Below are 12,613 nucleotides of genomic sequence, written 5' to 3'. Positions count from 1 at the left end.
TTTTAGTCCAGATTTATTTAAATAACTGAACTTAAATTTCCTAGCTGCCATGTTGAGATTTGAACTCGTGTCTCCAGATTATTAGTCCAGGCCTCTGCATCACTAATCCAGTAAAGTAACTACTATGCTAGTTTCCCAAGCTTGCTGAACTGAGAAAGTTTGCTTTGAAAAAATTATTTAATATATGCTACCAATGATACAAGTGGGTTGTTGACAGACTTCTCCCCCTGGAAGGCCGAGTGCATAATACACTGACTAACGTGTGCCAAGATTATGAAAGTCGAGGTTTGATCTACAGTTTGTGTGGAGTCAGGTGGAGCTGCTGTAGGAGTGCTACATTGGGTTTCAGAGTTGATACTGAGGGAATGGAGATCCCAAAATCAGTTGGGGTTCCTACTCCTAACTTGTTTAGTATGATTGTAGTTAAGGGCAGAAATGGGAATGATGTGTACCATATAAAATATATAACACTGTCTGCCCTTCAGTTACTCAACATATTTAAAAGGTAATTGTTAGGGTATGATCATTTTGCAGCTGTTGCATGACATCATTTTTTAAAAATTAGAATTCAGTAACAGAAACAGGATACCTACTTGAAAAACTCATTCTTTTCTTCTTCGGTTTTTAGTGTCAAGCCTTTTAAAAAATTGACAACTTCCAAGAACTCGTTCCTGCTGTTGAGATACAGCATTTATTAGCTGACTGTTACAACCACAAATACCAATATCAACTAAATGTTTCAGTCTATAAACTGAATTTTATCAAGGACATGGTTTTCTTATCTAAAATTACTCATACTATGAAGCTACCCAAGGTACATTGACTCTCAGTCTATCTAATTCCGCAACATGGCAACATATCACAAATAGAGCGCATCTTTGAAAATATTCTGGGGACCCGAGTAGATATCATTCTAGTATTTTACAAAAACAATTCAAAGCAGGTGTATGTTCATTGGAAAGATATCTTAAATATATGGTTTACAATGCCTGTGGACCAATTCAAGTGTGTATTAAGGAAATATTCAGCATTAAGCAAATACACTTGGGTTATCAGTAGACAGGTGAGCCCACTGAAATCAGTTTAAAGTTTATTTCTTCTTTTACTCAAATGGAGTTGCATTTGAGATGCAGATTCACCACTGCACTACACTACTCTGCATGTAAGTATTTCATGTCAAACAAATTATTTGCAATTAAGTGGCAATCATGCAAAACTTTAATTCACATCACTCATATTGCACTGATATTTACTAAAGTGGAACTTAAAGAGGTCTTCACTTACCTAAAGAACTCATGAGATAGCAAATTCTGTAAAGGTGGCCGTTGCATGGGGTCTGGGTTTAAGAGGGCAACTTTTAAGGTTTCTTGAAAACTTGTCTGCAAATGTTCTGCAACTAGAGGATAGGCACATTAACCTTGAACCTCCACTCACTACAACAATTTAACCGACAAACATGGCTCTGCACGCTGATGTCCAGAAGTCAGTACGAACAGCTTCAGAAGAATCAAACAGTGGATTTTCATAATGAATGCTTTATACATTACCACTTATGCAGTGATGTTCTTTCAGTAAAGCCACAATACAAATACCTGCTTTTTGCAACTCAGTTTTCTCATTTTTAAAGGCCAAGCACACACACAAATTAATAAACTTGATTTACTGAGTAACTAGAAAAAATATTTGGATGCATCTTGGATACTGCACTTGGATATTGCATTAGAACAAAATATCAACTTCTGTCATCTGACTCCATAAAATGTCAATGTTTATTACATTGTCATCAGTATCCTGTTCAATATTTGTCCCTCAACCATCACTAAATAAAAGATTAACTGGTCATTATCTCATTGATGTTTGTGGGACCTTGCTTTGCACATATTGATTGCTGTGTTTCCTACATTACAATGGTGGCAACACTTGAAACACTTGGTTTGGGACACAGAGGCTGTGCAAATACTTCCTTCTTTGCCCAACGCTTCTTATTGCTGTCCACAGATGAATATTTTTTCCTGTTGAGTTATAGGATCATAGAATGATACAGCACAGGACATAGCATTTGGCCCATTATGCCTCCTTCTTGCTCTATCCTCATATTCCAGCAAATGTTAACTTAAGTAGTTATTCAACATGTGCCCAATGAAAGGAAGAATTTTAAGCTATTACTTGAACTCAACTCTTGTACTTTTTCTCCCCTTTGCCAAAACCATATTTCCCACCTTCATCACCTTGAGAATTGAGTTACTGAATGTGCCCTTTCAACCTATACTTTAGTTAATCCAGACTCTGAAGTCAAATTTCCCTCTCATGCTCGTCAAGCTCCAGAGGCTTCAACCAAAAGCATACAGACTTTCAAAGTCCTCATGTGAATTCTCTAGTCACATTTCAGCATTTAAAAAGGTGATATTTCTTAGTCTCAAATTCCAGCCGCCAACCAATATTGCTTGGATTCTAGATTACTGCTCGACTCCACAGCTTAGAACCCTCTACCAATATCAATTTGCTTCAAAATGCTTTATTCTGTCTTGTCAGTGCCTTAGAGCCTTTAATTTCTAGTCTCCTGACTAGCATTTCCTTCCTTCTTGAAAATTGTTCTGAAGTGCATTACACAATTGAATCATGTGTATGCAGCCCATCGTCAGCCATTGTCCTGTACATTCTGTATACTCCATTGCATTTTATATCAGAATGCCAGTATACATCCACATTTATTTATATGTGTATAGTGGATAGTAAATTTAAAAGATAAGTCTATTCAAACGATATGGGAATTTGTAGAAATATGTCAATAATTGAACATTAGCATTCAGAACATGCAACTTTGGTAAAGGAAACAAATTGCACAAGGATGACGGGGAAAAAAAAAACCACAAAAAGTTCATATGCAGATACAGCACGTAATTAGAAAGGCAAATGGAATGTTGGCCTTTATTGCAAGGGGATGGAGTATAAGGAACTTTTGATACAGTTGTACAGGGCATTGGTGAATACTTTCTATTGTTTTGGTCTCCTTTCTTAAGGACTGATATACTCGCATTGGAAGCAATCCAGATAAAGTACACTAGGCTGCTTCATGGGATGATGGAGTTGTCGTACATGGAAAGGTTGAGCAGGTTCGGCCTGTACTCATTGGAGTTTAGAAGAATGAGAGGTGATCTTATCGAAACATAAAAGATTCTGAGAGGGCTTGCCAGGGTTGATGTGGAGAGGATGTTTCCCCTTGTGGCAGAAATCTAGTATTGGGGGCATAATTTAAAAATAAGGGATCTCCAATTTAAGATGGAGAGAAGGAGGAATTTCCTCTCTCAGAGGGTTGATAGTCTTTGGGATTCTCTTGCCTGGAGAGCAGTGGGGGCTGGGTTTTTGAAAATATTCAAGGCTGGGTTAGACAGAGGGACTTGAGGGTTATGGGGGCAGGCAGGAAAGTGGTATTAAGGCCACAATCAGATTAGTCATGATCTTACTGAATGGCAGAACAGATTCGATATGCCAAATGGCCTACTCCTGCTCCTATTTTTTATGATCCCATGAAAAAAAGCTATGGATAATATAGCAATGAAATGCCTAAAAAAAATTACTTGAGAAGAATCAAATCCTTGAATTGACCAGAGAGTGTTTCCCTGGCAGTTAGTTGACAGTCATTGGCTATATGTAAACATTGTGTATGGTCACTGAAACATGCAGCATGAAAACTCTTACCCACATCATTAAGCAATGGAAGGAGTTTCTCAACCATCATCCCAAATGAGAAAGCATCCCGAGCATGTCCATGTGTATTGGGAAGAATCTGAAAACCTGCAGACTAAATTGGACAAGGTAAGTTTGCAACAGCCTTTTACTTTTATTAGTACATACTGCTCCTCTTAAGTTATATCCTAGCCCCAGTCTCTGAGTGAGGCTTAGATAGCACTCAAGTGCTTTACATGAGCAATATTCAAAAATAGCACACTTTGCCTTCCTGACAGGCTAACAACACACTCTGGGTATATTCCAGGCACTAAACATCTGTAACAAGATCTCTACATTTATCTTGTGATGTAGTGGAGAACAACCCAACTTCTGCGTTTTGACAAAGGGGTTGCAATCAAATACTAACTGCTCTGTTCTCTCCACAGGTGCAGCTTGACTTCCTGGGCATTTCAAAGTTTTCTGTATTGGTTTCAGCTATCTCCAGATTTGTGCTATTTATTTTTAGAAGATTGATATTTAATTTATATTTAATCAAAAGAAAAGCAACCTTACTACATCACAGATGTTAAAATTCAATGCATGCTTTACATTATCTCTTTTTGGTTACGTGCATCTTACTCTTAGTTCCATCATTTAATTAATTCAATCTTTTTACTGCATTTTCTGGTTTTACTTCTTTGAAACTGTGCTCAAATAGCTTCATCTGTCTTCCGTTTTTCCAGGACCTCTCTTGGGAACACCATCTTGAAGAATAGTACTGGGACTTTAGTCGCAGTGTCACATCGTTAGCAAAGAAACGTAATGTCCAGTACTGAACAAATCAGGAAAATCCCAGGGTGAATTCCTTATTTTTGTCGAGGAAACTGTTCCCAACTGAGATTGTAGGGTCAATACATCGAGCCTCACCATCCCCAGTATCAGGAGGGCAATATGGGAGGATGGATGGAGGCACAACAGGGTGAAGATGTCCCAACAGAGTTTGGCTTTGACTGTTGTAATCTCTGTCAAACTGTCAGCTGACACTTACCATCTAGGCTCATCTATTACAATCATTATTTGGGCGGGGGGTGGTGCAAAATTAATGACTGAAGGAGGCTAATGGTGCTGTGCCAGATAAGAGCCGGAAGGATTGTTAAATAGGGACAGGATGTGGAAAGAGTTTTTTCTTCTCTCCTCTGCCAATTGTCTTTTCAGGAAAGTACATGCTTAAAACAAGTTGTACTGTACTGCGGACACCCATTGTAAATTCTGTATGTCAGAATTGTTCAATTATTAAGATGCTAGCAACACAAGAATCAATATATCTCATAAAATCATGTTTGCTAGTTAGAATGCTATAATACATCTCAAGTGTCTGCAATTCCATCTCTATTCCCCATCTAGTTACAAAACGCAGTCTTAGGTTTTTTTTAAAAAGAATTAAAACAATGCTTGCATTCATAATTATGGACACACCTGCTCCTCAGGAGCAATGCCACTCAAATCTCTCAACGATTTGATGCTGGACAGGAACTGCAAAAAGAAACAGCACATGTTAAAACATTTTTAAAAAAGTTTGAAAAGAACTTTCAGGAACAGTACAAATCAGATTTTATTCCACAACATTAAAAAGTTATAATGGCCAAATGGACTAAGATAGAATTTTCTCACCTCAGCTGATGCCTGAGTGAACTGACACATGGACTCCATTCCTCCCAGCTTCCAGTGACCATCCTCGCTCACAAACACAGACGAAATGCAAACGTTATTGTGGCTCAGTTTTCCCTGTGATACAAGAGTCCAAATAATGTACTTTATAACATTTTAGCTATGGCTAAAAAACATAATTGTCTGCAATGTGCTTCCTTGCATGGATTTCTGCTTCTTGCAAAATCATTCCATTGATTAAACAGCAAAACCATGCCATAAATGATGGCATCCACCACTCTGATCTTCACTTTTCTGTGCACCTTGTGTTCTTCCTCTATCCACTGCCAAGCTATCTGGTGCAATACCAGGCAAGTGGAAACCTGGAAAACTTATCAATAACAACCAACATCAACCTTTTGCCTTCCAGTAACAGGACTCAGAACACAGGCCAGTCATAATCAAAGGAATATTACCAAAAAAGTGAATGCTATTAAAGACTGGAGAGTATTTACATAAAATAGTAATGGGGGGAGAAACTAAATGTTCAGATATGAAAGGTTTCAAGCCCTAACTAAAGTGTTTCCCCATGAAGGTTTCCAATTCCATAACATTTTTTTTTTCGAAAAACCTCAACCAACTTCTTGTAAAGTCAAAAAGCTAATTTACTTCAGTAACGACAGATAAAGTATATGATCCATTTCCCACCCCCCGCAACTTTGCCATTTTCTCTCCTTCGTTACCTGCAGATCAGAGGCTATATAGTCTGCAACAAATGGATCAACAGCTGACTTGCCAAAACCTCTCTACAATCTTCAAAGCTCAAGTCATCAACAGGATGGAATACTCACCACTTGCCTAATAAGAAGCAGCTGCAACATTAGGATCTTGAAAGAGCAGTTTACTTGATTGGTGGGCGTACCATTAGACTCAAGTACCCACCTGCACAATTACCAGTACGTTATAGTTGCAGTATAATTTATAAGATGCATCAAGATTCATTTGCAAAATAACCTCTTTCCTTTACAACTACCACCATTGCCAATACGTTCACTTTCAAGTTTTCCTTAGCTATTGTTGGGTCAAAATTTTGAAATTCTCAACCAAACTTGGATGAAGGATAAGCATGGCAAGTTTCAGGAACCTTGGATAACGAAGGATATTGTGAGATTAGTCAAAAAGAAAAGGGAAGCATTCGTAAGGGCTAGAAGGCTGGGAACAGATGAAGCCCGTGGAGAATGTAAAGAAAGTAGGAAGAAACTTAAGCAAGGGTTCAGGAAGGCTAAAAGGGGTCATGAAAAGTCACTGGCAACCAGGATTAAGGAAAATCCCAAAGCCTTTTATACATATGTAAAAAGCAAGAGGGCAGCCAGGGAAAGGGTAGCCCCACTCAGGGACAGAGGTGGGAATCTGTGTGTGGAGCCAGAAGAAATGGGAGAGATACTAAAAGAATACTTCTCATCAGTATTCACCAAAGAGAAGGACTCAGCGGTCGATTTGTCTAGGGAAGAGTGTGTAGATAGTCTGGATCACGTTGAGATCAAAAAAGAGGTGTTAGGCGTCTTGAAGAATATTAAGGTGGATAAGTCCCCAGGGCCAGATGGGATCTACCCCAGTACTGAGGGAGACAAGGGAGGAGATTGCTGGGGCCTAGACAGAAATCTTTGTATCCTCACTGGTTACGGGTGAGGGAGGTCCCAGAAGACTGGAGAATGGCCAATGTTGTTCCATTGTTTAAGAAGGGTAGCAGGGATAATCTAGGAAATTACAGGCCGGTGAGTCTTACACCAGTGGTAGGGAAATTATTGGAGAAGATTCTTCGTGACAGGATTTACTACCATTTGGAAGCAAATGGGCTTATTAGTGAGAGGCAGCATGGTTTTGTGAAGGGGAGGTCGTGTCTCACTAACTTGATCGAGTTTTTCGAGGAAGCGTCAAAGATGATTGACGATGGAAGGGCAGTGGATGTTATATACATGGATTTCAGTAAGGCCTTTGACAAGGTCCCTCATGGCAGACTGGTACAGAAAGTAAAATCGCATGGGATCAAAGGTGAGCTGGCAAGATGGATACAGAATTGGCTTGGTCATAGAAGACAGAGGGTAGTAGTGGAAGGGTGCTTTTCTGAATGGAGAGCTGTGACTAGTGGAGTTCCACAGGGATCAGTGCTGGGACTTTTGCTGTTTGTAGTATACATAAATGATTTGGTGGAAAATGTCACTGGGCTTATTAGTAAGTTTGCAGACGACACTAAGGTTGGAGGAGTTGCAGATAGTGAAGAGGATTGTCAAAGGATACAACGGGATATAGATCGGTTGGAGACTTGGGTGGAGAAATGGCAGATGGAGTTTAATCCGGACAAATGCGAGGTAATGCATTTTGGAAGGTCTAATACAAGCAGGAATTATACAGTAGATGGCAGAACCCTTAAGTGCATCGACGGGCATAGGGATCTGGGTGTGCAGGTCCACAGGTCACTGAAAGTGGCAACGCAGGTGGATAAAGTAGTCAGGAAGGCATATGGCATGCTTGCCTTCATTGGCAGGGGTATTGAGTATAAAAGCTGGGAAGTCATGCTGCAGCTATATAGAACCATGGTTAGGCCACACTTGGAATATTGCGTGCAATTCTGGTCGCCACATTACCAGAAGGATATGGAGGCATTGGCGAGGGTGCAGAGGAGGTTTACCAGGATGCTGCCTGGTCTGGAGGTTATTAGCTATGAGGAGAGATTGGAGAACCTCGAATTGTTCTCACTAGAGCAACGGAGATTGAGGGGCGACTTGATAGAAGTTTACAAAATTATGAGTGGCATGGACAGAGTAGATAGTCAGAAGCTTTTTCCCAGGGTGAAAGAGTCAATTACTAGGGGACATAGATTTAAGGTGAGAGGAGAAAACTAGAGGAGGTGTACGAGGCAAGTTTTTTTTTTTTACACAGAGGGTAGTGAGCGTCTGGAATTCGCTGCCAGAGAAGGTGGTGGAAGCAGGTACGATAGTGGTGCTTAAGAGGCAGCTTGACAAATACATGAATAGGATGGGAATAGAGGGATACGGACCCCGGAAGTGCAAAATGTTTTAGTTGACGGGCAATACGATAGGCGCAGGCTTGGAGGGCCGAAGGGCCTGTTCCTGTGTTGTACTTTTCTTTGTTCTTTGTTCAAACACTTGGGAGCATCATCACCACAAGCACTGCAGTAATTCAGGGAGAAAATGCACCACCTTCTCAGAGGAATGAGAGATGGGCAGTCTTACTGGTGTCACTTCCCAAGAACAAATCAAAATTAGAATATAGTTTTCACACAAAAAATGATGCTTTATCTTGGCTAAATTCAGCAACTACTAACTTTCAATCCTTTTCGTACTTACTCTGTCATGCAGGAAAATGAGTGCTTGGAGGATGTCAAAGATTCCTGCACAGATCTCATTTGCGGAGACATCTTCAAGGACCATATGAAGAGGTTGCACGCGTTCAGTAATCAGATGGATTCCATCGACTTCGACTGTGCTTGATAAGAACCTTAATAGGCATGGATGGCGTAAGGTTTTCAGATGCTGAAATATAAAATTATGATACACTTAAAATATCAAAACAACTATCACAAATATCAGTTTAAGAGCAGTGAGTGCTTCAAGTGTCACAAAACCAGTTTTATGCCAGTTTTGCTGTATCCTCCAACCATAGACCGAGCGCTCAGGTTTCTCAATGTGGGTTAATTTTACTGCGAATAAAAGACAGTCAGTTCTTTGCTAGCTTTAAAAATGAAGTTTAAAAAATTTAAAAAAATTTCCTCTGCAAAAAATCCACTAAATACTTTCTCAGTCATCTGACGCCATTTATCTAAATTTGATTCTGACACCTCCACAGCTAATTATACTATGCAGTTTGCATTAGGGCAAAACAAAAGCTGTTTTTAAAATTTAACAGCAAAAGACTGATCATCACAAACCTAACACTGTTCAAATGAAAACTTATCAACATGAAACGGTAACTCTTTCTCTCTCGCCACCGATGCTTCAGACCTGCTGAGCATTTCCATCATTTTCTGTTTTTATTTATTTCCAGTATTCACATCATTTTGTTTTTCTATGGTTGCTTCAGTGAACTGTGCCGATAGTAGGTCATTGATTTGCAGCCATGATTTGGACTAGATTTTATGCTTCTGATGATTCAATATAAATAATCTTTTCCTTTGTTTCTAACCAAACCTGTTGCAGCTTTTCACTGAAAAGAAAAATTCCTTCTCTTATACTTAACCTGAAATCTTCCACTGTATGCCCCAAGTTGTGATGGGAGTTAAATTCCACCTGAGTTGTAGCTGATGTATCCATTTGTTTTAGAGGGTTGCAGCCCAAGAGGAAAAGCAAAAGTAAGAGTAACACCATAAATAAAATTCTGAGTGTCTGCCACCTTAGCCCATAAATACTTTTGACCCAAGTATCCTAACTTTGCAGCTTAAATGGGGCAGATAGCAGTAAGTGAGCAAAGATAAAATATCAGAAAAATATTGCTGGAAAGGTCGTTATGATTTTTTTACCCCCAAATCTTGGTAATTGAGACCTCCCATCACAGTACACAACTTCTTTTGGCTAGGAAGACCAAGAAAAAACCTGCACCTATGGCACTTTCAACACTTCTCCATAATGTAAGATCTGAAATTTTAAAAATTCAGTGTGAGTGGTGGATATGAACTCCAGTCCTATCACTCTATGGACAAGTGTGTTGGAAACCCAGTGTTGTCCAAGATCAAGGTACTTGACCTTCTCATTATTTTACTTTACATTAAGGTGAAATTTTAAAAATGCTTAGAAATATCTCTGGGAAAACACCAGAAAAATGACTTTGTGTAACCGAATTTTAGGCTGTTCCATAGGACAGCCACATTTTTTTTTACATCAAGGATGCTAATTGATTTTCAGCAAAAGAGTGAGGGCATTCTGAGCTGGCATAAAATGCACATAAATCCTGAATTTCCTCTATCTTTAGCATCAAAATCCACATTGCACCATTTTAAATGTTGCTGTCTTGGCACAGGTTTAAGAATTTTGGTACAATTAAGTTCTGATTAAAGATTTCCCCTCCCCCCACCTGGAATGTTAACCTCGCTTCCTGCAAATGCTTAGCGCTTTTATTGCTCCAGCATCTACTCTTTCTAATGTTCACAGTTCCTTTTTAATTGCATGTTGATGATACAGCAGGTGGCTGTTTCAATAAGAGAATTCTCCAAAGTGCTCTGGCCCATATCGATCCCTGAACAAACAACACTAAAATAGGTATCATTATCTCATTGCTGCTTATGGAACCTGCTTGCAAATTGAGTGCCATGTATTCTTCATTACAAGAGAGACTGGACTCCAAAATTACTTCATTAAAAAGCATCTTGCAGCCAATGTTTTAGAGTTTTGAACATGCATGTCATTTTCTTTAATGCAGCCGGATACAATTTCTGCTTAATTTGTACAACGAAATAAAAACAGAAAATGCTGAAAATAGAATGGTCAGTTAGCTCATGGAAAGGGAAAAGCCACCAAGCACGTAGCCCTTAATCATAACTGGCCCGAAATGCCAGAAGACTGACCTGGTGCACACTTTCAGCATTTTCTGTTTTATTTTCAGATTTTATATGCTGGTTATCTCTCATTCAAACTGGAAAAGGTTTTTTTTGAAAAATTAATAATTCTACATATTGCTGAAAAAGAGAGACACATTGAAGCTTTTCATCTTGACTGGACAGTCTTGCTCACTAAGTAAGCTAAAAAATTGCTTGCTGGACTTGTGCAAGAGCGATGAGCTGCATGATATATATGACAGGTCTCATCCTCATGGTTCACTACATCTGCGGTGTGTATAGGCTGCTTAAGACCACAAAAGTGATGTCCCTTTACGCTCCATCTTATCTATGACTGGTTCTGCACACGATGAATTGGCCAAATGGTTGGGCAAATTATTACAACCAGTTTTGAGCAAGTTTTCCACCAACACAGTGAAGGGCACCTTCACATTTGCGAAGGCCATACAGAACTTGCATATAGATAGCAATGCTGTGTCCATTGCTAGTCTATTCACCAATGTTCCACTTAAAGAAGCCATGGATACCTGAGCTGCAGAACAACATTATGGTGATCTAGCCCCACCAACAATGCATGAATCAGTATTCATCAAACTTGTGAACTCGGCAACTCAGGCTGTTGACATCATGTACGCCCAAATAGATGGTGTTGCCACGGGCTTTCGCAAACATCTTTGTGGGTTCCATGTTGGGTGTCTTTGATGGAATGACACCAAACCTCCCACCCCTCTCATATTTCCAATATGTGGATGATACATTTGCTATATTTAAATCTGCAGCTGCTTGTAGTAATTTCCTTACATGTCTTAATGGACTCCACCTTGCACTCAAATTCACCTATGAAATGGAGCCGTCGAATGAACTCCCTTTCCTTGACATACTAGTTGAAAAATCTGCTGGGGGTTCTCTACCAGTCTACCACAAGCATACCTTCACTGATCAATATATGCATTGGAATTTTTACATTTCCATGCGCTATAAGATTGGTCTTATCAGCAACCTTGTAAATAGGGTCTGAGCCATTTTCTCACCATGCAAACTTGATGCTGAAATAGGGCGTATCAAGGGCATCCTGCGGGGTAACGGCTACCCTGATCAGATCATTTCACAGTGTCTATCACGCAAACTAGGCTATCACTTTCAGCCCTGAAAAGTGCCCAGTCTACTTCAGATCACCCTGGAAGGGCAAGGTATCTCAAAAATTTGAGCAACAGTGAAGCCAGCTGTTTTACACTGCTACTATGCAGCAGCAACACAAGTGATTTTGCCACTAACAGGATTCTGCCGTCAAGCTAAAAAGACGTCCTGCCGATCACACAAATGAGTAATGTGGTATATGAATTTTAGTGCCAGTGTTACGCTAGGTATGTAGGCTCTACATCTCAAAGACTGGCAGATCATATTAAACAGCATGTCCCAGCCGCCGTTTGCAACGGGCAAGGTACAGGCCGTAGCCAACCAGCCCGAGCTTGCAAAACTCAAAATGCAGTATCCAACATTAGATGAGATTCCGCGATTGGACAACATTTGCTAAGTAATCCTCAGTGTGCTAAGAATTACGCTGACAACCAATTTAAGATTGTCAGTCGGGCTCGCAGTGTGGCACATTTGCATGTACTGGAAGCTACACATATTAATACACAGGGCCCTGTTTTTCGCAGGCAGAAGGAATATGTACACACATTGCAAATCACTCCAATTCAAATTAATTCAAATGCTGTAGATGTT

At 39.7% G+C, this 12,613-nt stretch overlaps 1 protein-coding gene across 3 annotated transcripts in view; it reads right to left on the bottom strand.

The window, feature by feature from the left end:
• scyl3 (SCY1-like, kinase-like 3) overlaps positions 1-12,613 on the bottom strand; it is a 61,583-nt gene that overhangs the window by 35,590 nt on the left and 13,380 nt on the right. For 2 of the 3 annotated variants that reach the window (XM_041207780.1, XM_041207782.1), the window contains exons 2-7: positions 8,685-8,870; positions 5,341-5,454; positions 5,146-5,202; positions 3,700-3,802; positions 1,285-1,396; positions 594-674 (exon numbers count right to left, since the gene is read on the bottom strand). In XM_041207780.1, coding sequence (XP_041063714.1) covers positions 594-674; positions 1,285-1,396; positions 3,700-3,802; positions 5,146-5,202; positions 5,341-5,454; positions 8,685-8,870 — 653 coding nt within the window. The remainder of the gene's footprint in view (positions 1-593; positions 675-1,284; positions 1,397-3,699; positions 3,803-5,145; positions 5,203-5,340; positions 5,455-8,684; positions 8,871-12,613) is intronic. The other variant, XM_041207781.1, reaches the window with a different exon arrangement.

Source organism: Carcharodon carcharias, chromosome 16 (genome assembly GCF_017639515.1).
Source record: "Carcharodon carcharias isolate sCarCar2 chromosome 16, sCarCar2.pri, whole genome shotgun sequence".
Classification (NCBI taxonomy): Eukaryota; Metazoa; Chordata; class Chondrichthyes; order Lamniformes; family Lamnidae; genus Carcharodon; species Carcharodon carcharias.
The sequence above is the reverse complement of the archived record's forward strand: the minus strand, read 5'-3'. Positions and strand labels throughout refer to the sequence as shown.